Below are 24,009 nucleotides of genomic sequence, written 5' to 3'. Positions count from 1 at the left end.
GCATAGTGGTTAAGTTCACGTGCTCCACTTTGGCAGCCTGGGGTTTGTGGGTTCAGATCACCGGTGTGGACCTACACACTGCTCATCTAGCCATGCTGTGGCAGCAACCCACATACAAAATAGAGGAAGATTGGCACAGACGTTAGCTCAGGAACAAGTTTCCTCAAGCAAAAAGAGGAAGATTGGCAATAGAGGTTAGCTCACGGCCAATCTTCCTCACCAAAAACATAAAAAATAGTTTAAAATTTTTAAAAATTAAAAAAATAAAATTATTTATGCTTGTTGATCAAATCTAAGATGCCACGGACTGTAGGCCACTATTTTTTGCATCACTAAGAAAAAATACTGCTAATTAAAAGGACCAGGGTTGGGGCTGGCCTGGTGGTCTGGAGGCAGTATGACTACCTCTGCATCATTTGGCTGACGAGCATTGTAAGATTTCAAAGGCAATAATGTGAGGGAGGTGTGCATCCTAGGATTAATGCAATGCTATATCCTTTGACTAATTCCAAAGCATTTTTACACACATGCTCTCATTTAATCTTCCCAGTAACCCTGAAAGTAGATATATAAAGCCATTTTCGATAAGGAAACGGAGGCTTAGAGAGGTTAAGTGACTTGCCGGAGATTACAGTTAATAAGCGATGAAACTGGGACTCAAATCCCAGACTTTCTGCTCCATCCAGTTACTTCCCTGCGTTGACCTCATCGACTTGCGTCTTTCTGTTATATCAGAGCAGATGACTGGAACAGCGCAGGAAATGAGGGCTGCTCTGATTCTCTGCCTCTTCTGCTAGAGTCGATTAAAGACAATTGCCGGCAGAAATAGGTAGGCAGAAGTGGTTTTCTTTGAAAGAGTAAAAATGTAAGTTTAATTTGAGGACCTTCTCTTTTCCCCCCTTCTCTTAAGGTACCAGAAAGCAGCTGAAGAAGCAAGCATGGAAAAGAGGAGAAATGTAAGTATTCAGAAGCCCTGCGGCATGTGGAACTCCGTGAGTGGAGCCTGTGTGGCCCAGCCACCTGCAGCCTCTGTGGGGCTTGGGCTCCGTGTCAGCCCTGTCAGGCGTTGATGCCAGCTGGTCTGATCGGTGAGCCATTTGCTCTGGAGAACTTGGCTCAGGTGCAGGGAATCTTATTTTTTCACTAAAGTTCTCCTTTTGAGCCACTTCCCCCCCCCCACCCCCCCCCCACCCCCGAGTTGAGTAAAGGACAAAAGGCCAAGTGCTTTGCCTGAAGTTAGTCGCATAGCTACTGCGTCTGCTCCAATGGGCATACAGGGCTTCCTAGGCTGCCATCCTTTTTTCCAAATCAAACAACGAGAATTTCTATAGCTCTGCATTTAAATGGTAGCAGCTGTGCATCTGTTGTCATCCTCTAGGTTCTTTGTTTAAAGCAAACTTCTGGACCTGGTCTAGTTGGCCAGTCTCTTGGTCGCAGGATCCATCAAAGGCTAAAACCTCAGAACAAGCTCTCTGCTTGTACCCATTCCTTCCTCTCCCCGCCGGCTAACTTCCAGCTGGGCTGATAGTAGATTTCTTTTGAAATCTTACTTGATTTAATCTTAGGAAGGAAAAAAAGAACCTCACATATTTGGGCAAGAATTCTGTAATTTGGCCAGCATTACAAAAACATCCCCCTGGCAGTTTTCAGTACTTAACCTATTTAAATTAGTACACAGCGTGCCCCCATCATTTTGTTCTCTCTAAGGGGCGATGCTGACCAGGTCTGTGGCTTAATTTTCCTGTAATTCAAAAATGGATCCTCTCTGGTGCACTGTCAGAAAAAGCGACCATCATTTCACTCAACTGCTCGTTTCTTTTCTTTCCTCCTCCTCTCTTCTGCCTGTTATTTTTCCCCTTCTTCCTTTCCTCCTTCCTTCTTTCACTCATTCAGTTAGCGAGTATTCACGGAGTACCTACTATATGCCAAGCACTGTTTCAGGCACTAATAAATTTCTGCCACCATGGAGTTCCCATTCTGGTGGGGGAGACAGACAATATAGAAATTGTGTCAGGTGGTGATTAGAGTTATGAAACAACATGAAGCAGGTAAGAGGGATAGAGTGTAGGGTGGTCAAGGAAAGCCTCCGCTAAGGGGACATTTGAGCAGAGATCTGAGGACATGAGGCAGGGAGAAGAATGATTCAGGCAGAAGACAAGAGCACATGCAAAAGCCCTGAGGCAGGAATGTTCTTGGTTTGTCTGAGGAATGAGAAGAACAAGGTCTTATAGGGCCATTGTGGGGACCTGGACTTTAACTGATCGAATGAGGACCTTTGGAGGGTTTGTGTGCAAAAAAGTGATGTGATCTGACTTAAATTTTAAAAAGAGGAGGAAGAGGGGCCGGCCCGGTGGCACAGCAGTTAAGTGCGCACGTTTCGCTCCGGCGGCCCAGGGTTCACTGGTTCAGATCCCAGGTGCGGACATGGCACCACTTGGCAAGCCATGCTGGGGTAGGCGTCCCATGTATAAAGTAGAGGAAGATGGGCATAGATGTTAGCTGAGGGCCAGTCTTCCTCAGCAAAAAGAGGAGGATTGGCAGCAGATGTTAGCTCAGGGCTAATCTTCCTCAAAAGAGAGGAGGAAGAGACTAGAGGAAAAATGGCAGAAGCCTGGAGACCAATTATGAGACAATTGTAATGATTTAGGCAAGAGATGATAATGGATTGGACTGGAGTAGTAGATATATAGGTGATGACAAGTGGTCAGGGTTTATTCTGAAGGTTAAGAGAAAAAGAGGAAGTAAGAATGGCAGCAGGGGCTGGCCCAGTGGTGCAGTGGTTAAGTTCGCACATTCCGCTTCGGCTGCCCAGGGTTCACCAGTTCGGATCCTGGGTGTAGACATGGCACTACTTGGCAAGCCATACTATCGTAGGCGTCCCACATATAAAGTGGAGGAAGATGGGCATGGATGCTAGCTCGGGGCCAGTCTTCCTCAGGAAAAAAGAGGAGGATTGGTGGCAGATGTTAGCTCAGTGCTAATCTTCGTCAAAAAAAAAAAAAAAAGGCAGCAGTGTTTTTGGCCCAAACACCTGGAAAAGTGCCATTAATTTAGATAAGATGGCAGTTAAAGCAGGTTTTAGAGAAGGGGAAATATCAGAAGCTCAGTTTTGGACATACAGTTGTATATTCTTAGTTGTTGGTCCTTCTAGTTGTGGCATGTGGGATGCTGCCTCAGCATGGTTTGATGAGCAGTGCCATGTCCGCGCCCAGGATTCGAACTGACGAAACACTGGGCCGCCTGCAGCAGAGCGCGCGAACTTAACCACTCGGCCACGGGGCCAGCCCCTAAAATTCTTTATTAAGACATCCAAGTGGAGATGTCAAATAGGAACTTGGATGTACAAATCTGGAATTGGAAGGGATCTGGACTGGAGGTGAGATCTGAGTCTATCAGAGTATCAGTGGTATTTTAAGATATAAGCTGCATGAGATCACACAGGGAGCGAGTGTAGCTAGAGAAGAGGTCTGAGGACTGAGCTCAAGGACATGTTGGGGTTTAAAGTTTGGAGGGATAAGGAGGAACCAGCAAAGGAGACTGAGAGGGAGCAACTGGTGAAATAGCAGAAGAAACAAGAGAATGGAGTACCAGAAGTCAAATGAAGAAAGTATTTCTAAAAGGAGAGTTATCAACAGAGTCAGTCACACAAATGGACTGAGAATTGACCATCGGATTTGGCATCATGAAGGTCATTGGTCACCTTGCGCTGTTTCTGAGTGATGGAGAGATGGGATAAAGGCCTGATTGGACTGGGTTCAAGACAGTGGGATGTCAGAAGTTGACACCACGGGTGTAGACAAACATTTAGGGAGCATCTTTTATGTGCTAGGTGCTGAAGACACAAAGAGGAATAAGGTGTGGTCCCAGCCTTCAAGGAACTGTTTAGAGTTAGGGAAATAGAATTTATAATCCCGGTGTGATAAGTCCCATATTAAAGAAATACTCAAGGTGAGGAGAATTTAGAAGGAACTTATAACCTGGACCATGCTACATCAAGGAAGGCTTCCTAGAAGAAGTGGTGCCTGACTGAGCCCAAAGGGCAAATAGGAATTAGCTAAGCAAAAGGGGCAAAGGAGTGGCAGAGGAAGCAGAATATGCACAGTGTGGAGACTTAAGAAGAGGCATATTTGACAGTTGAAAAGATAATGATCACATTAACAGAGATGGAGAATTCTGGAAAAGAAACATGTTAAAGGGTGAGGAATGAAGGGAGGAGAGGGGAGACTTCAGCCTGAGACAAGGATGAGTTTAAGATGCCTATAGGATTTCCAGGTAGAGTTGATAGGTAAGGAGTGCTATCTGGCTAGAGTTATAGGTTCTAAGTCATGAACAGATAGCTGGTAGGTGAAACCAGAAGGTGGATGGCATCATCTACAGAGAGTATGTAAAGTGAGTGAAGAAGAGGACCTAAGACAGAACCTTGAGGGAACCCACCATATTAGGGAGGGACGGAGGAAGAGAAACCTATAAATAAAACTGAGGAGTGGCCAGAGAAATGGGAAGAAATCTAGGAAAGGGGGTGTCAAAAAAACCACGGGAGGAATTTTTAAAAGGGAGGAGTGGTCAGTAATGTCAAATATTATAAAGCGATGAAATAAACTAAAGCAGAAGTGTCCATTGCATTTAGCAATCCAGGTAAAAGGATGTGAACAGGTAATTAAAGAAGAAGCAATAAACATAGGAAAAAATGCTTAGCCATGCGTATAATCAAAGAAATGTAAATTAAAGTAACTGAGATTTAAATTGTAATCTAAACAATTGGCAGATTGTTTTAATGGATAATATTCAGTATGTGAGGAAATATGAACTCTCATATATTGTTAGTGAGCAGTCAATTAGGCAATACTTATTAAAATATTAAATATAGGGGCTGGCCAGGTGGTGCAGTGGTTAAGTTCACATGTTCAGCTTCGGCTGCCTGGGGTTCGCCAGTTCGGATCCCGGGTGCAGACATGGCACCGCTTGGCAAGCCATGCTGTGGTAGGCGTCCCACATATAAAGTAGAGGAAGATGGGCACGGATTTGAGCTCAGGGCCAGTCTTCCTCAGCAAAAAGAGGAGGATTGGCAGCAGATGTTGGCCCCCTTTTGTTTTTTAATTATTTTTTATTTATTTATTTAATTTTTTTTGAGGAAGATTAGCCCTGAGCCAACATCCGCCACCAAACCTCCTCTTTTTGCTGAGGAAGACTGGCACTGAGCTAACATCTGTGCCCATCTTCCTCCATTTTCTATGTGGGATGCCTATGACAGCTTGGCTTGCCAAGTGGTGTCATGTCCGCATCTGGGATCCGAACCAGTGGAGCCTGGGCCGCTGAAGCAGAACGTGTGCACTTAACCACTGGGCCACCAGGCCGGCCCCTGTAATTGATGATCTTGATTGGAGCTACTTCAGAAGTCTTTGGTAGTAGAATTAGAGGGAATGGAAAGTGATCAAGTGGAAATAGCAACTACAGATTGTGCTTTCAAGACCCTTAACTGTGAAATGCAAGAAACAGCAATAGCTAGAGGAAGATATAAAGTTGAGGGAGGGTTACTCTTTATTTTATTTTATTTTTTTTGGTGAGGAAGATTGGCCCTGAGCTAACATTTGTGCCAGTCTTCCTCTATTTTGTATGTGGGATGCTACCACAGTATGGCTTTATGAACAGTGTATAGGTCTGTGCCTAGGATCTGAACTCTCAAACCCTGGGCCACTGAAGCGGAGTACTTGAACTTAACTACTATACCATTGGACTGGCCTCAGGAGGGTTATTATTTTTTTTTTAACAAACTTTATTTTGAAATAATTTTGGATTTACAGTGGAGTTACTAAGATAGTACAGAGAGTTCCCATATACCTCCCCTTAGCTTCCCCTTGTGTTAACATCTTACATAACTATGGTACATTTATCAAAACTAAGAAATTAACATTGGTGCAATGCTATTAACTAAACTACAGACTTTACTCAAATCTCACCAGTTTTTCCACTAATGACAGAGGGTTGCTTTTAAGATCCACTAGACTTGTAAGAAGTCCGGATTGTCTCCTGAAGAACAGGAAGAAATGTTTATATCAACTTATAGAAGTGACTGACCCTGTGAAAGAATCTTACCTTCTACCGTAGAAAGCAAGTTACAGAAATATTCAGGAGCAAGTGGGTAAATTTATTCCTTTAGGAAATAGTGGGATCGAGTTACGTGATAGCCTGGATTCCGAGAGGTCTACTCCTCCTTTTCTCTTCTTCCACTTACACCCAGGACACAGTAACATAGACCCTTACTACCACTAGCAGTTATATTTTCAGGTTCCTTTCAAGCATGGAATATTCCACTTCTTGAGATCTGTGCTGTTTGGTCACCCATCTCCATAAGGACTGGATACCACTTTTCTGAGAATTTCTTCCCTTCTTTGGAGGCTGTACATCCAGGTAGACCATGTTTCCAACCCCACGGCTGTATCCTACCAAACATCCTCCTACTTTTAAGATGAAGATTCCCCTGCCCAGATTTCAGCATTAAAGCCCATTTGACCCAGCCTCTTTGTTTCGCAGGTGGAAAAACTGAGACCCAAAGAGAGGAAGGGACTCGTCCAAGGTCATCTATATCAGAATGACAGAACTGGGCCTCATCCCAAGTTCAAGTCGAGTTCTCCTGCATCTCCTGGGTGTGCTTGATCTGGATTCAGGCAGCCAGTTATGGTCCAGAGGCAACATCTGCCATGACTCTCAGCCGTGCTGGGTAGAATGAACAGCATGCTGGATGTCACTTGAGAAAGGACGCTGTCATAGTGTAGCGACTAATGAGGCCCTTGAAAAGTTGCAGCCTCCTTGACTTTCCACTGCCTTATTCTAGGAAATACTTGGGAAAAAGTTAAAACCTCGATACAAATGACACTGTCTAGAATTTCACCTTATTTTGTGCCCTCACCCCCACTTTGGAACAGTAGAGACTAAAGGAAGAGTAGAAAGAACGATCAGAGACCGTAACCCAAGTTCAGGATTTGGGAGATGACTGGGTACTGTGGTTGATCACCATTGTGAGGTGTGGCTGGAGGAGTAGGGAGGGCCACCCATTTAGTAATAATTGTCACCACTTATCAGGTGCCTATTTATGTCAAATACTACACTACATGTTTTAGTACAGTCTCATTTATTCTCCATGATAGCCCTGTATGGTAGTTTCAGAAATTAGGAAACTTGCGCAAGGTCACTTGGCTGGGTAGAGCTGGATTTTACAAGTAATACATGTTCATTGTAGAAAGTACAGACAAAGAAAGGGAAGAAAATATAGGGGCTCAAAATCCATTATCCACTGATAACCCAGGCTGTCTCAGTTCAGTACTCTTCACTGTGCTGCCCAAACTGCTTTTAGTTATCGCTTTTGTTCTGTGCCTTCCCGCTTCTCTTTCTTCCCCAGAAAGACTGGAGCCATTGCTTCTTCCCCATCTTTGCTTGCCTCACGTCCTAAAGACCTGGACAGCTGGCGTGGACTGGGTAGTGCCGCCCGCAGTGATTTGAGGGTGTGGGGCCTTAAATGCCGTCAGACCACACAGCCCTGCCTTCCCCTTCTGGTCCCCACCCCAGCACTTTTGAACTTGTATCCTGAGGAGCTCCTTTGAATGAAAGAGCACATTTGGCCTCTAAGGGATGTCCTCCACCCAGGCCTTGTGTGTGACACTGCTGGTACACCATTGCACAAATCCTTCTCTTCCTCATCATGACAAGTAAGGTAGAAATGACCATTTTCAAGCTGCTTACCGTAACACCAAAATTATTTAATGTTCTTTAGAAGCTTTTTTTGTGATATGAAGATAATGTATAATTTTATTTTTGTATTCCTTATTACACAGTGAATGCACATTTATTGTAAAAAAAAAAAAAAGGAAGAAGAAAATACAAATGCCCATAATCCGGGATCCAAAGATAACCCATTAACATCCTGATGTCTTTTCTTCCAGACTACTTTCCTTTCCTTTTTTTTTTTTTTTTTTTTATGGTTGTTTTCCTTCCTCTCCCCAAAGCCCTCCAGTCCGTAGTTGTCTATTCTAGTTGTGGTCTTTCTGGTTGTACTCAGACTACTTTTCTATGCTTATATTTAGAAATATATATGTATATTATAAAATGGGGTCATGCTGTCTTATAATTTGCTTTTTTCACTCGGAAGTATAAGCATCTTTCCATGTCAATAAATATACTTTGATCACATGATCTGTCTCTGAGAAAAGTAGCATCCAGTTACCAAGGTAAAATGCCACTAGAGTCTCAGGGCTCCTGTTTGGGCAGGGCAAGGGCAGGGCAGGTGAAGCCGGAGACCCAGGTGACTCATCCCCGTTGTGTGGCAGGAGGTAGCACAGAGCCGGGACTGCTGCTGGCAGTTAGGGTAGCGCCCGCTTCCGGAGCTGTTTTTTCATTCTCTCTTTTCCAACAAGAAAACTTTTCATGTTTCTTCTGCCTCTGATGGGTACATGCTTTTCCTCCAACAAAACATCTAGTCAGCAAAGATTTAAACACTAAAATCAAGCAGTTGTTCTTCTGTAACTTTTTTTTAAGCCTTGATGCTACTTGATGAAGTGGCTCTCAGAGTGTATTCAGAAGAGTAATAGGGTGAGAGACTTAATTCCCAATATAGCTGCTAATCCTGTTTAATTCCCCGAAGACTTCAGTCCTAGGTGGTTTGTCCTTTCTTTCTTCGTTGAAAAACCGGTGAGTCACAGACTACAGGAATGGAAGGCAAGCAGGTATTGGAGTTCGTGGTTTCTTGGGAAGGTGGTGCTGCTCAATTTATTAAGGAGTACTTTCAAAGTACGGGACATTGAATTTAACTTCATCAAGCATATTTTCTTTAGTGTCAAACAACCGTCACAATTGTCAGGTTGTTTTCAATCTGTCTTATATGTGTAAATTAATTCCATTTTAACCCAGGTGAAAGTGACCTCTCTTAGATGTGTAAATGTTTTCTTCAATCAAGAGAATGGGTAGTGGTATTTCATATGCAGCCTACATATTTTTCAAACAAAGGATCTATAAAGTAGTGAATTTTCTGTTAACTGAGAGTTTATACATGGACAAATGTATAGAGAAGAGCAGGAAAAAGAGAGAATTAGGTTCTTAGGTAAAAATAAAATCTGGCTGTTCATATGCATGTAAATTATCGGATATGATGAAATATTTATGCAAATACATGTAAAAGTCTGGTGACTTCTTTAAATTTTTACAAATAGTTTCAATCCTTGATGCTTCTATACATAATTATTGGTATTGTGTAGTTTCTGCTATACTGTGTATACTGTATCTTTGTCTTATTTAAAAGAAAAAAAACAGGATACACCATGTAATTTTGTGGCATGTAATGATGAACTTTTATTAATGCATATTTACAGTGTTTAAAGTACCTAGTATTTTGCTTTTTCTTTCTTGTTTTCCTCATTAATTTTTGGATGAAAATCCCTTGTCTCCAATGTAACTATCATTAGATCTGGGCTCTCCCTTCTTCTCATTTTGTCCTTATAAGGCTATCCTGTTTTATCACTTCCTGCTTGAGCTCCTGACTTTTTCTCTCTTCCCCTCTCCCTCTCCTGGGGTGGGTGCGTTCTCCATGTGGCAAGGCTGTAACTGTTCCCAGCTGTCTGTCTGAAACGCCAGTGGACCAGGAGCAGCTTGGAGTTTTAACTTTCATTTTGCAAAGAACAACATGTTTGAATATTTCAGCAGGCAAGTTATAACTGGCATTTACTTCTTGTTCTTGTAGAACACTGAAACTCTCCCCCAGCACTTTAGACGGGGAAACCTAACTGTGTTAAAGAAGAAGTGGGAGAACCCAGTGCTGGAAGCAGAGTCTCCCACAGAGTCCCTGCAAAACAGCAGCGCTGAGGTCAGGCACGGAGGCAGCCGTCCTCCTGCTGAACGGGCAAGCAACTCTGCCTCTGGGGCTGAAGCTGACCGAGAGGAACGAGCCCACCCCAGACCTAGACTCGGATCACCTCCTGAAGCCCCTATACAGTATCCGTATCCCCGCCTCGAGGACAGTGAGCACCTTAAAGACCACTCAACAGAAAGCAAAAAAATGGAAAATTGTCTAGGAGAATCCAGGCATGAAGTAGGAAAACCTGAAATCAGTGAAAACACAGAAGCTGCCAACAAAATTGAGAAATACAATGTTCCGCTGAACAGGCTGAAGATGATGTTTGAGAAAGGTGAACCAACTCAAACCAAGGTAAGGACTGGCCGGGTTTAGAATTCGAGAAAGCCAATTCCAGTAACTAAACATAGCTGTTTTTCTAATCTGGACAGTTTGAGTAGTGGCGAACATGTGGTCGGTTTGTCTTTGGATTCAAGTTAAATAAGTTAATTGCAAGTGTCGAATTCTTTACCTAGATGCTAAGATTTATGAGTCTCTGACCCAATTTCCTGTGAAATCATGTGTACACTGGGATTCAGGTTGATATCTAGAAATGAAGAGAGTTTGATGCCGATTGGATTGTGTGTTTTTGTACACTTGCCCTTTTAATTTGTCTTCCTGTGCCTTTTGTCGTTTGTAGCTTTGAGGGGGTGGAATTACTGCTGACTCTCTCTCCACTTGGACACAGCTGCAGGCTGAGTGTTAAGGCCAGAGTTTAACATTAAGACTGAGGCTTAGTTGTCTCTTTGCTAGCTGAATCCCTTCTCTTCTTCTCAACTTCCTCATCTGTGCCTTCAACAAATGTTTTCTATCAGCTAAAATCCTCTCCCAGGAAAAATCAATGAAGATAGCCAGACTAGCCTGTAGCCTTTAGGAGTTTTGACTTGCAAATGCCACAGGGTTGCATTTTCCTACAACTGCTAATGAAATTTGATCCTTCGTGTGGATTGCAGACCAGGTCCCCAGAGGGAATTACTTAACTAGAAAATGAGTTACATATGCTGGTGGCTTATAAAACAATCCAAGGGCTGCAGAACTGGTAAATTTTTCCAATTTTCTCATACTTTCCTGCATAGCTGGCTTTGTACATGGGGATGGTTTGTTACAGCAGTCATTATAATGAAATAAACAGATCTGCCGGGAAGCAAAGCTATCGTTTACTCTAGATTCCATCTAGATGGGAAAGCTGAATTTTTAAAGCTAAATATGTGGCCCAAATCCCTACATTTGCGAAGTAATGGTTTGAAGCATTCTTTCTGAGATGAAAATTAGGTAACTCATCCTATAATCCTCAGTTACGTTTGGTGGGGCTTAGTCTCTTCCCTTAACTCAAACTGCGTGCAGCTTTCCTGCCCAGAAAAGTTCTTGAGTGTTTAAGGATCATCTAATTGAGGATGTAGAAAGAATTTTTAAAGTTTTGCAAACCTAGAACCCTTTTCTGTGCATGAGTTTTATCTCTATTTTAACACTGAAACCAGTTGTTGGCAAAAGTTGCAACCACAAAGCAGTTTTGTGACTTTTCTTAAACTCTCATCTCTCTGAATTTTTAGTCCTCTCAGGCCTGCCAACTCCCTCTTTCCCCTTTATGGTCTTAATTAAAAAAAAAAAATTTTTTTTTATGGGAAGAAGAATTTTAAATGGAAGGAAAAAAATGTCAGAAATCCTAAATAGAGAGGAAGGGGCTTTGTTGTGACTCAAAGCGCCATTGTAAGTCTCCTTCTCACAGACCCTGTTAGGGGCAGGACAGCTGATGTCATGCCAGCAGGCACAATGTGGATTCAGTGCAAAAGGCTGGTGCATGTCAAAACTGGCCTAAGGTAGGAAATGACTGGGACTGCAGCAAACAAAAATGCTGATTATGTGTAAGGATCTAGTGAGAGACTTTTTTCTCATAAATGTCTGGTGAGAGATGGGTCAGAACAAACCTATCTCTTTGTGGCCAGTCAGAATGAAGAAAAACCCCTCGTACAAAGAAAGAGCCTACTAGATCTCTGATGGTACTGGGCAGCCTGATTGCTAACAGTGTTGGAAGACGGGGGAGGTTCTAACACTGTCCTGGACTTTTTCGGCACCTTTTTAAACTTCCTGATTAAATAGTCATTTGTCACTTAATGGACTGCTTAGGAAGTGTAAAACACAGCTGCTCTTGTTTTATAGCTGTTTCTAAACATCATTATCCATGTTGGAAATAGTCTAGATTACTTTAAAAAGTTTTGTCTGGTATTTCAATAAAACCGTTAAAAAACCATTTTATCTACTTTAGGTTAAGGAATAACTAATCAGTTTGAAACTAGGTTACTGTTATTGTTACCAAATTTCAGCTTTATCATGGATAACGCTTTAATCAAGGAGTTGCATCATTGGATCTTTGGAAGGAAGCTCTAAGAAATATGGTAGGGACACTAGAATTCCTTTTAGGAGCAAGAGTATACAAGTAGGAATATATACTTCAGAGCTAACAAATTAGTACTTCAGTGAGACAAATGACTATATTAGGTACAAATCATGTGAGTCTTTGGTTCCATAATTGAATTTTAGAGAACTAGATGGAATCTCAACTAATTAGCTAAGCCAGGTCAGGGACCACGGGATAACAGAAATACATGGTCTAATGTCATGTCCTCGGAAATCTTTTTATCAGTTTTTTACAGGGGACACAGTTAAGTGGTTTGAGCTCCACTTTTCTTAGTCTCTCTGCTACTTGTCTGAGATGGTTTCTGTTCTTGTCCTCTTATCTTCCTGATCTCTTCTCTGCGCTCCTGTTTTTTCCTCTCTCCCTGTGTAATCTTATCTCTTTCCATGACTCCAAGAGATGAATTCCCAAAATAGATTCTAATCCTGAACTCTTAACCCAAACTTCAGCTCCATACTTTTCTGGTTGTCTGCAGATCAGACATCTCTGTGAATATCCCTTAGGCATTCAAATTCAAGAAGGCTAAAAAAGAACCCATTATCTTTCCAGCCAAAACCTGCCTTACCCCTGGTGTCCATTAATGCATCATCATTCACCAAATCTCCTAGTCTGTAAAGCTTGGAATCAGTTCTTCCTTCTGCCTGCCTCCTCTTCCCAGTCAATCACTTACTAAGCTATCTAAGTCTGCCCTCTATACCTCTCTCAGGTATGGGCCATTCTATCCTGAACCTCCCCATTGGCCTTTCATTTCTCTCTTCCCATCCATCCTCCACACTGTTGCTATTTATTTTTTTAAACGTAGTTGTAAATTATGTTACTCTCTTGATCAGAAAATTTGATGCCTCAAACTAATCCATATTTAATATTTGGGTTTTCCACAGTCTGAGCGCAGCCTACCTTTCCACTCTCATAGCCAATCTTATACTCAAACCCTGGATTACTCCTCATTCTCTAAAGTATTCATGCCTGTCTCCCAATTGCTACCTTTTGAAATCTCACTCCTTAAGATCTATTAAGACTGTGAGGCCTTACCTCATTTTCTCCCAAATGAATGAACCCTCCTCACTCTCCTGTAGAATTTTCTTTTTACTTCTCTTTGGACACTTATATCATGCTTCCTTTAATAGTTATATATAATTTTGTACCCTTCAGTCTATAATTTCTTTCAAGGTAATGATATTTTCTCCCCCAGTGGTCAGCACAATGACTTGACTCTTAGTGTTTATTTAATAAAAGGAAGAAAAGAAGCTTAGAATTCAACATATAAATAATAAGAGTCAATAAAAGTTATTCTTCACTTATTTTCTACCTTTAGTGAATAGACAGGTTATTCAGTTTAGATGATTTAGTTGAACATGATGGTTCTACTTCCTGTGAGTGAATGAACAGTGGATGAGTTAATGTAACATATCATCATTACTAGGAAAAAGAAACCTCCCAGTGACATATACTGAATGTGGGTCAACATCCCTAACTTCAAGTATATGTTGATCTGGGTTTTAGGTAGCTGAGGTAACTATTCTGGGCATCCTTTTATGATAGCTGATCAACTAGTTATAACCAAAGTTCAGTTATCATCATATTGACATTTGAATCTATAATCTTTAAAAGCCAAGATGTGGTTATTCAAAAACTAAGTAACTCTTTCACGCCCAGGAGTGACCAAGCAATGTAGGGAGCATATGACAGTCTCCTTAAGTCTCAGTTCTTTCTGTTTGGTTCCTAACATATTTGTTTCACACAAATTCTTGAACAGTAGAATAAAGACCAAATATTTGGGTGGTATATTTGTTCCTTCATAACTTATTTAAATTATTGTCTTTTCTTTGGGTGAAGATTGACCCAGTTAGATGTAATGCAAGAAAATAAGGCTGGAATATGGATATCCCTTGATTCTTTTGCACAGGTGCTGACTACTGCTTCTTCCATGCAGTGTTTCCATCTTCTAGGAGAGGAGTTAGGTAATGAAAAGAGGAGGGGCTGGCCTGGTGGTATAGTGGTTAAGTTCGCACATTCCACTTCAGTGGCCCGGGTTTCACCAGTTCGAATCCCAGGTTCGGACCTATGCACGGCTTGTCAAGCCATGCTGTGGCAGGTGTCCTGCATAAAATAGAGGAAGATGGGCAAGGATGTTAGCTCAGGGCCAGTCTTCCTCAGCAAAAAGAGGAGGATTGGCAGCAGGTGTTAGCTCAGGGCTAATCTTCCTCAAAGAAAAGAAAGAAAAGAGGAAAGAGAAGAGAGAATACCTCCTCACCAAAAATCCCTCTTTCCTAAAACACACTCACTTTCTCACTCTTTGGGGACTAACAAAGGATAAGAGATAGTAATGAGAAGGTAATGATAACTTTGTCCATAAGTGAATAGAATTAAAACTGTTTAGAAAAGACATTTTTTTCTTTCTCCCTTTTTTCCCCATTATTCCATGGTATGTTTTAATGCCTCCAGTTATTCATATTTTAATTGTGTTAACTTGCTTTATATTACAAAGATAAAACAGTAGATTCAGCTAAAATAGAAGAATCTAAAGTAAAAGTGGAAGTTTCCTTTGTCCCATCCCACTTTTCACTTGTTAGCTATGTCTCTCCTAAACCCTTGAAATTCCCTTAGAATTTCTGTTCCTCTTATCACCGGGATCATTATACGAATGGCTAGCATCAAAATGCCAACAAAAGCTACACTTGTTAGTATGAGAGTAATACCATCCTTCTTCAACCCGTTCAACATTTTTGTGGTTTTCTTCTTGTAAGTTCCTGGAAGTGACACTTGGTCTTTGTTGAGCTTTGCGTAACAGTGACACCTAACAGTGTATATGTGTTGGTGTAGTGGAGTGAGTCCTTGAGAAGATAAGGCAACCAAGCTAAAGTCTGATCTGTGTTCATCAGAAATTTTAGCCATGGCCAACCCATCCATAATCTGCATCAAAGAAACAATTTATATTTGCCTTCTCAAAGAACGGGTAGGTGTCCATAGGGAATCCCTACATTCTTATAAAATTATCCATGAGATTTTATTTTCTCCTCTTTGATTAATAACTACATGTGTTCCTTTATCTTCTTAATGTTATCTTCATAAGAGTTTTCTTATGCTTTCTTAATATCTTTAATAAAATTATTTGGAATTATATTCCTAGAAGAAGACAGTTCTGAGGATGTTCATAATTGGTATTAATTGCATATTTTTCAGTCATAATTTTATTTATTTTATTTTATTTTTTTAAGATTTTATTTTTTTCCTTTTTCTCCCCAAAGCCCCCTGGTATATAGTTGTATATTCTTCGTTGTGGGTCCTTCTAGTTGTGGCATGTGGGATGCTGCCTCAGCGTGGTTTGATGAGCAGTGCCATGTCCGCGCCCAGGATTCGAACCAACGAAACACTGGGCCGCCTGCAGCGGAGCGCGCGAACTTAACCACTCGGCCACGGAGCCAGCCCCAAGTCATAATTTTAACATGGACTTAGGAAGTAAAGGGATTTGAATAACTGTCACATCACTGTGGAGTCTGATATAGTCATCCTAATGTAGAAGAGTATATCTTTAATTTGCTTATCAGTGAATCATAAATCTTGAGTTGACCCAACATTAAGGCTCCAGTAGATACATTGGTAATGCTTTAAATATGGATAACTAGTTTTATTAAATAAACACAAGAATTATCTTTTTCTGTCAATGCGGTCTTTCTCATATATCCTATTAAAACTAATTTTTTGCTGCTTATTATATTCACCTATAGTTTATAGCTTCTTCTGTAATTTCAAAATGTAAATAAGACTGCTCTGAGACTTATTTTGACTGATTTCTTTCTATAGAGGATCATTTCTTGTAAAGACCTCATACCAGTATAAATTGTTTTATTTACCTTTGGTTAGTAACTCTTCGGTCTTTTGTAGTCAGATAATAATGGATCCAGGTGTAAAGATGCCACTCGAGGAATTCTGATTTTTCTCACTGTTAGAGGTTGTCCTTGATGTGCCAGCTGGAGACCTGTCATCCCTTTTCTGCTTACTTTCATGCCAACTACTTACTGGTTTCTAGCCCGTTTCATTACAATAAAACATGTTGGAAAGTAATGTCAGGGTTCTAGGAACATTCTCTAATCAATGTTGTCTACATTAAAGTTTGGAGGGGCCAGAAAGTCTTCATTTACCCCCCAAATATCACCACCTTTGTCTTCGTGCTATTGGACTCACTCCTGGATTAGACAACATAGGTGTGTATCCAGCTGAATATATTAGTCGGTTCCTCTAGCTGTCTAACTCATCGATGAGTTACAATGAGCGAGAAATCTCTATCAAGATCGAGAAATCTCTATCAAGATCGTTGACATAAATCCTGGAACTATAAAGGACTGTAAGAGATACTTAATCCAGCTTACTGCCCTCAGGCAGTTAGGATATTAAAATCCCTGTTGTACAGATGGAAACAGCTGAGATCAGAGAAGTTAATTTATATGCCCAATGTCATGTGGCTAATTAATATCAGAACAAGGACTGAAATTGTGTAGTACCCCTTCCACCATATAACGCTATCTTCATGGATATTATAATAGTTGTTTATTGGATAAAAACAACTGGCCATGGCCTTACATATCTTTGAAATCTAAGGAAACCGCGAAAAATTTAGAACATATCAACAGCTGTATTCTCAAAGACTTTAGCTCTCTATCTTCCCTCTTCCCACATTTTATAGTCTTGTAACTGTATATAAAACATCAGGGCAATGAAGAGAAGAAATACATTGGAATGCAAGAAATTTGTACTAAAACTCTTGACTTAGAAATGTAAGGATTTGGGAGGTTTGTTTTTCTTACGTGAATTAAATAGTCATCTGAAAAATCTCACACACACAGAGTAAACCAGAAGAAAAAGCCAAGTAAACTGGGGAAAAAAGAGCAATCTCCACCAGTTGTGCACAGTGATATCCTTACCATTGAATAATTAGTTTTTACATGGTTTTGCTCACTGTGTGCTGTTTTGTTTGCTTTATCTTTTGTTTGGTCTTTTTTATACTGACCTACCTGTGTATCTTCCTAATTTATGTAGTTACCCTTTTGTGGCAATATGGCATTTCATTATATGGTTTAATCATTCCCCAGTAATTAGATTATTTCTAGCCTCATAAAAAAACTCTTGAGTGTCTTGGCAGAAACATTTTGTTTTTAGTTGTTTTTGGAGGGCTATGTCACTGAAGTGATGGTATCATGGTCAAAAGATATAATTCATTAAACATTTTTCTTGCATATTTTCAGTTTGTTCTCAAAGATTATACTATTTTAACACACCAGTAGCACAACTAAAGACGTATTTAATTCCCGAGAACCTCACCAGCATTTGGTTTGATCATTTTTATCTGTTTATATTAATTTAATAAATACGAAGTATCACCTCTCCTTCCTTTTTTTCCTAGTTGTAAGAGTAAAACATAGTTTTTGTAGAACACTTAGAAATACAGAAAATGTAGAGAAATCCCACCAGCTGGAAATAAATCCTCCTTCTGTGTGTATTGTTTTACTTAAATGAGTTCTATTTTCTCTAAGAGGGTCTCTGGAGAAGGAAATGTTTCTCTCTTAATTCTTTAAGAAATTAAGGCCAGGTTTTGTCTACACCCTATGATCCCCATGCATAGTTCAGCAAAGTCCTGTTTTTCCCTAAAAGTCATCCTCCCGCCACCTTTGACTTTGGAGAGATGAGAGAGTCTGAAGGAAGGTTAAAGTTGAAATGTTGGAGGAAGTGGCTAAGAGAGATGGGAGGCTTTCAGTAAATTACAGTGTTGAGAATCAACTTTTAAAGAGAATTTTTCTTGAAAATATGAGTCCAGGCGGCAGGAAATCCTGCTTTTTCCTTGTCATTTGAGACCTAACTTACTCTATTTCTTTAAAAAATTTGCCAGAGAAAAGAAATTCTATGGACTACTGACTAAAAGCCCCAAAGTCTTATTTTCTTATTAGTACACGTTTATAGATTCACAGAGAATATTTAAGAGACGTTCACACTAATGAGAGTTACTGCTGTCAGCTGACAGGAAGGAGGACTTGTGGGGGTGGAGTGAGGCCAAGCCTTAGGAAATTCCAGAAAGTCTTGAAGTGTCTTGTCTTTTCTCTCTTTTCTTAACAGATTTTGATGATTAAGGCTCCCTTAGGCATTTGAGTAAAAAGGGCTGAAATGTGATAAAAATGTATTATAGGAGAGTATTTCCGTACCAGAATCCTGGTTTTTTTCTTTCTCTGCTGCTCTGCTTCCTTGAGAAATGGTGGAGGAAACCCCTCCTTCTTCCTGTACCTCAGAATACCACTTGGAAAATGAGGATCATAACGTTTTTTGGAAATGCGTTTGAGAGCTTGTTATTCTTAATGTTTGAGTGGTTTGGAGGTGAAAAGGTATTGAAAGAAATGCTTAGTGCTTCGCCTGGGATCTCGTTAAAAACCGTCTCATCTCAGAGCTGTGTTCCTTCTCAGAACCAGTGTCAGTGTCATTTTAATTTCCAGAAACCTTTCTCTCTCTTTTTCTCTAAGACCAAATAGCTTTGCACATTCACTTCTTTAGCACTTGAAAGAAGATAATTCATAATATTGATACCCTCATGGACCAGAAGGTTTTTGTTTTGTTTTGTTTTGTTTTGTTTAAAAAGGGGCTGTTACTTTATTTTACCCAAAGGTTTAAATAAAAAGCAAAGATGAGAAATTTTATGCATCTAAAACCAAAGAACTCCTCTGCCCTGGCAGGGCATACGTTCTGGTTCTAAATGATCTTGCTGCTAGTAACACCAGTGCAGGGACCTCACAGGTGAGGACAAGTACAGACAGAAAACTGAACTCTGCAGATTGTGGCATGCAGAGCCCCTTCCCTTCTGGTTAAAAAAAAAAAAAAAAAAGTGTATTTCTAGGGTTTCCACCTTCTTGAGCCCTAAAAATTCTAATTCTTATAGTGATCATCTTACAGTGCAGCAGCTTTTGGAACAAATCTTTGGAGTTTCCTTTACTTTAATAATCAGCAAGTAAGAAATGTTTTGAAAACAAAAAAATGTCGATGAAAAGTACCCTGCCAAACTTACGTTTTCGCTTTGGCTAGTGATCTTTATTTCCAGGTGGGGGTTGCTCCCGGAGCAAGAATGTGTTGCCGCATGCAAGTCATGGGCATGTGGCTGATGTTGGTGCAGCTGACCTGAGTGTGATGTGGCAGGGTTAGAGCTGCTACAGCTTATTTTGGTTTTTATTAAAAACAGATCCAGTTAATAATGTAAATAGCAAAGCTGACTGGCGATAAATTATATTAAATATATTGAATTTGCAAGAAAATATATTCTTATTTGTATGGTACAAGCAAACCAGTCCTTGGCTCTGATTTCTGAAGTAGTATGTTTTCTATCTCCAAGACGGGGGGGGGGGGGGGGGGGGGGGGGGGAGGAAGAGACTTGAAAAAGTGATAGTTCACTATCTTAAATTTTACTGTTGAGTTGCTTAGTCCTTTAAACTTAAAGGTTTATAATTATTTACTAATGTTGAATTCAAAAGGGTGCTAAATCTTTTACCCTTATCTCCTGTCATACTGGCTTTCAGATATCTTTCCTACTTAGGTTATATGGAAATAGAGATTTGAATGATAGGATCTGGTTGAAGGCTCTCATTACAAGCTGAATAAAAGTGACAAACTCTCTGTACTCTGCCTGGGAACATTCTGCGACACTAAGTAGCTTTCTCTTAAGTTACTTTTCCAGACTTAAAAATTGTAATTTGTAGCTTTAAAGATCTACTCTAGATATGAGAGATATAAATGTAGTAATTTACAGAAATTACAAAATACTTTATTCAAAAAATCTGTATGGTCTACTTTTCTTTTCTTCTTCTTTTTTCTTTTTTTGAGGAAGATTGGCCCTGAGCTAACATCTGCCACCAATCCTCTTTTTGCTGAGGAAGACTGGCCCTGAGCTGACATCTGTGCCCGTCTTCCTCTATTTTGTATGTGGGATGCCTACCACAGAGTGGCTTAATGAGCTGTGCGTAGGCGCACGCCTGGGATCTGAATTGGCAAACTGGGGGCTGCCGAAGTGGAGCATGCAAACTTAACCATTATGCCACCAGGCTGGCCTGTGGTCCACTTTTCTATTAAAAAATAAACTTAAAACATGGTCTCTGCCTTCAATAAGATTCTAGTCCAGTAGAGGGACCCACAGCAATTTGATAAGCGTTGTAATGGCAGTGTGACTAGGTACTTTAGGAACAGAGGAAGGACTACTTAGATTTATGTAGGAGAGGTAGTGCGGACTTTGCACAGGGAATATTTCTTAGCTTACACTGTCTTTTTTTTTTTTTTTGTAAAGATTTTATTTTTTTACTTTTTCTCCCCAAAGCCCCCTGGTACATAGTTGTACATTCTTCGTTGTGGGTCCTTCCAGTTGTGACATGTGGGACGCCGCCCCAGCGTGGCTTGATGAGCAGCGCCATGTCCGTGCCCAGGACTCGAACCAACGAAACACTGGGCTGCCTGCAGCAGAGCACGCGAACCTAACCACTCAGGCATGGGGTCAGCCCCTACACTAAGTCTTGAAGAAACAGGGATTTGCTACACAACAGAAGGATAAAAAGGGGTAATCCCGAGTGGAGGGGAACTCATTTACAAGATCATAGACCTCACAGTTTGCTTTTTCCCAGAGTAAGGGAGGAGAGGAGGAAGAGACTACCCAGAGAGGGTAGGGAGGGACCAGATCTAGAACAGCTCTTCTGTGACATACTAAGCACTTTAGATTTCATTCAAGGAGTGATTAGGAATCCTTGAAGAATTTTGAACGAGAAAGTAACATAGATTTATATCTTGGGATAATTACTTTTTTTTTTGCCATTTGTTCTTACTTTAATGTCCCAAAGATCCTGTTTGTTCATGATTATATACATTAATAAAATGTATATATATTTTTTTTTTTTGAGGAAGATTAGCCGTGAGCTAACTGCACCAATCTTCCTCTTTTTGCTGAGGAAGCCTGTCCCTGAGCTAACATCCATGCCCATCTTCCTCTACTTTATATGTGGGACGCCTACCACAGCATGGTTTGATGAGCGGTGCCATGTCTGCACCCAGGATCTGAACCGGCGAACCCCGGGCTGCCAAAGTGGAATGTGCGAACTTAACCGCTGCGCCACCGGGCTGGCCTCATAAAATATATATTTTTAAATTAAAAAATAGATGGTAGTGGGGGCTGGCCCCGTGGCCGAGTGGTTAAGTTCGCGTGCTCCGCTGCAGGTGGCCCAGTGTTTCATTGGTTCGAATCCTGGGTGCGGACATGGCACTGCTCATCAAACCACGCTGAGGCGGCGTCCCACATGCCACAACTAGAAGGACCCACAACGAAGAATATACAACTATGTACTGGGGGGCTTTGGGGAGAAAAAGGAAAAAAAAATAAAATCTTAAAAAAAAAATAGATGGTAGTGCACAAATTTAAATTTATCAGATTCTTGTGTTTGTAGGCCACAAAGCAGTAGCAATAATAAAAATAGCCAGTATGTCTGTGGTGAAGTTTCTATTTTTATGCATTCCAACCATTAGTAATAAAAACAAATTTCAATCAACCATATTAGAAAAAAGACTATATCATATTTCTATTCTCTCTGTAGAAAATGATACTACAAAATTGTCATATTTAGAAAGGATCAAAGAATATGCTTCTAAAAATGAAACAAAGGTATTATCTGGGTGTATTTGACACAATGAATAACAATAGTGCTGTTTTGGGGGATAATTACTTTGTGTTACTTGGGGTGATGGCAGCATCATAGAGACTTGATTGGAAGGCATAGAAGAACCAATGAGAAAGGTAATTCAATAGTCCAGGAAAAAGATGATGAAGACATGTATCAAGGTAGCCACAGCAGGGATAAAGTGGGACGGAGAAGGGAAATAGCAGATATTGCCATCAGAGCTTGGCAATTTGGGAACATGTCATTGTCACTGGGGACATGAGGATTCCTCTCCAATGACTGTTTAAGTTACAAGGTTTTCTGGTTAAGTTGGTTAGGCAGTGATCATTAGCAGAGAGCATTACCTATATAGAGTTACTTATTTTTCCCTGGGCACCTGTGAATATGTAGTGCTTGATATTTATAATACTAAAAACACATTCTGTGCAATATAAAAACTAACATAAAGTCTCATCACTTCTGGATTTTGTTTATAAAGGAGATTTGCAGGCCTCCTTTTTGAACATTGCATCCAGATTTCCCATCTTCTATCCAAAGCTTATTTCTGGGTTTTGTTTTCCAAACAGGTTCTTGGGACCAAAAGCCGAAGTGCGGTTGGAAGGAGGATCTCTGAAAACAGCTATTCTCTGGACGATTTGGAAGTAGGTCCAGGTAAGCAGAGAGTTCCACGTGTGTGAAGTTCTCTAGGAAATACTCATTAGTAGCAGTACCTTTTGGCCTCAAAGCCAATGCTTCTAAAGGAAGAGTGGCACAAATTAAAAAGAAGTCTGTTAGATACAAGCCATTCCCAAGTGTCATTGCTCTCTGCAAATAGCTTCTCTGTGTTTTCAATCCGTCCTTGTCAATGGTAACCTGGGTAACCAAGGGATACCTCTGCGGGACTACAAGGGAAGTACCACCAACAGTTTTGCCTCCACAGTCATCTGGGGCTGGAGGGCTCCCATGGATGGGCGGTATCCCCAGTCACGATTTTAGTTATCCTGTATTACCAGTGGTAACATAACACCTTGAAAGCAGAATTATTGTGTTTTGCAGGGGGCATATACAAGCACTTCACAGAAAATAAAATGAACCAACAGGAAAATCATCAGCCTCCTAGTAATCAAAGAAAGGCAAACTAAAGTGGCATTGAGATCTAATTTTTTCACATCTTAAATAAGCCAGAAATTTTAAATATACAATACTCAGTTATGGCAAGGGTTCTCATTTTAATGTTGGGAAAGTTAATGAATATTACCTTATAAATAACAGTTATATTCCTGATTTCCTTCTTTGTAGTTTTAATAGAAGAAATTGATTACATTTGATTACAGTAGCCCAAAATTTAGAATCTTGAACCCGTTCCAGTCACATCTTACCTTCTAATAAAGCACGTTGTTTGCATGCTTCCAGGTCAGTTGTCATCTTCTGCATTCAACTCAGAGAAAAGCGAGAGTAGGCGAAATCTGGAGTTCCCACGCCTGTCAGACACCTCTATAAAGGATCGAATGGCCAAGTACCAGGCAGCTGTGTCCAAACAAAGCAGTTCCACCAACTATACAGTATGTGTCCTGCATCATTCATTCATTCACTCATCCAGCCAGTGGTCACTGACTGTGGAACCAGAAATGTCTCCCGGACCCTGGCCTGTGAGCTCTGGCTCCTTTCCTGGTCCCCAGCCATTCTCCTTTCATAGAAGTCCTACCCTAGCTTCATTCGTAATCCTTACCATGTCCTAATCCTGACTTTGCTTTCCTCATTCCCACCCGTCTCGTTTTTTTGTGATGTTCCCATGCAGTAATGTCATTGAGAGTTTTCCTATCTCTTCTACTTATTATTTTTGTTTTTGAGGGAAGAAAGGCAGAATACTGGAAAGAAATATCAGATATATTCAACATTAATGTGGGGTGGGGTTTTCTTTGCAATTTTTTATGGATATATAATTCACATGACATCAAATCACCATTGTAAAGTATGCAATTGAGTGATTTTTAGTATATTCACAAGGTTGTGCAACCATCACTACTGTCTAATTTCAGAACATTTCCCTCACA

General features: G+C 40.6%; 1 protein-coding gene across 8 annotated transcripts in view; it reads left to right on the top strand.

Annotated features, from left to right (window-relative positions):
* LIMA1 (LIM domain and actin binding 1) overlaps nt 1-24,009 on the top strand; it is an 81,254-nt gene that overhangs the window by 38,750 nt on the left and 18,495 nt on the right. For 6 of the 8 annotated variants that reach the window (XM_008512483.2, XM_008512473.2, XM_070621234.1 and 3 more), the window contains exons 3-6: nt 911-956; nt 9,728-10,192; nt 22,543-22,627; nt 23,369-23,517. In XM_008512483.2, coding sequence (XP_008510705.1) covers nt 911-956; nt 9,728-10,192; nt 22,543-22,627; nt 23,369-23,517 — 745 coding nt within the window. Of the gene's footprint in view, nt 1-910; nt 957-8,303; nt 8,683-9,727; nt 10,193-22,542; nt 22,628-23,368; nt 23,518-24,009 lie in introns of those variants that run through there. The other 2 variants (XM_070621232.1, XM_070621233.1) reach the window with 2 other exon arrangements.

The sequence above is a fragment of the Equus przewalskii genome, chromosome 5 (genome assembly GCF_037783145.1).
Source record: "Equus przewalskii isolate Varuska chromosome 5, EquPr2, whole genome shotgun sequence".
Classification (NCBI taxonomy): domain Eukaryota; kingdom Metazoa; phylum Chordata; class Mammalia; order Perissodactyla; family Equidae; genus Equus; species Equus przewalskii.
This window is presented reverse-complemented; position numbering and strand designations above follow the sequence as displayed.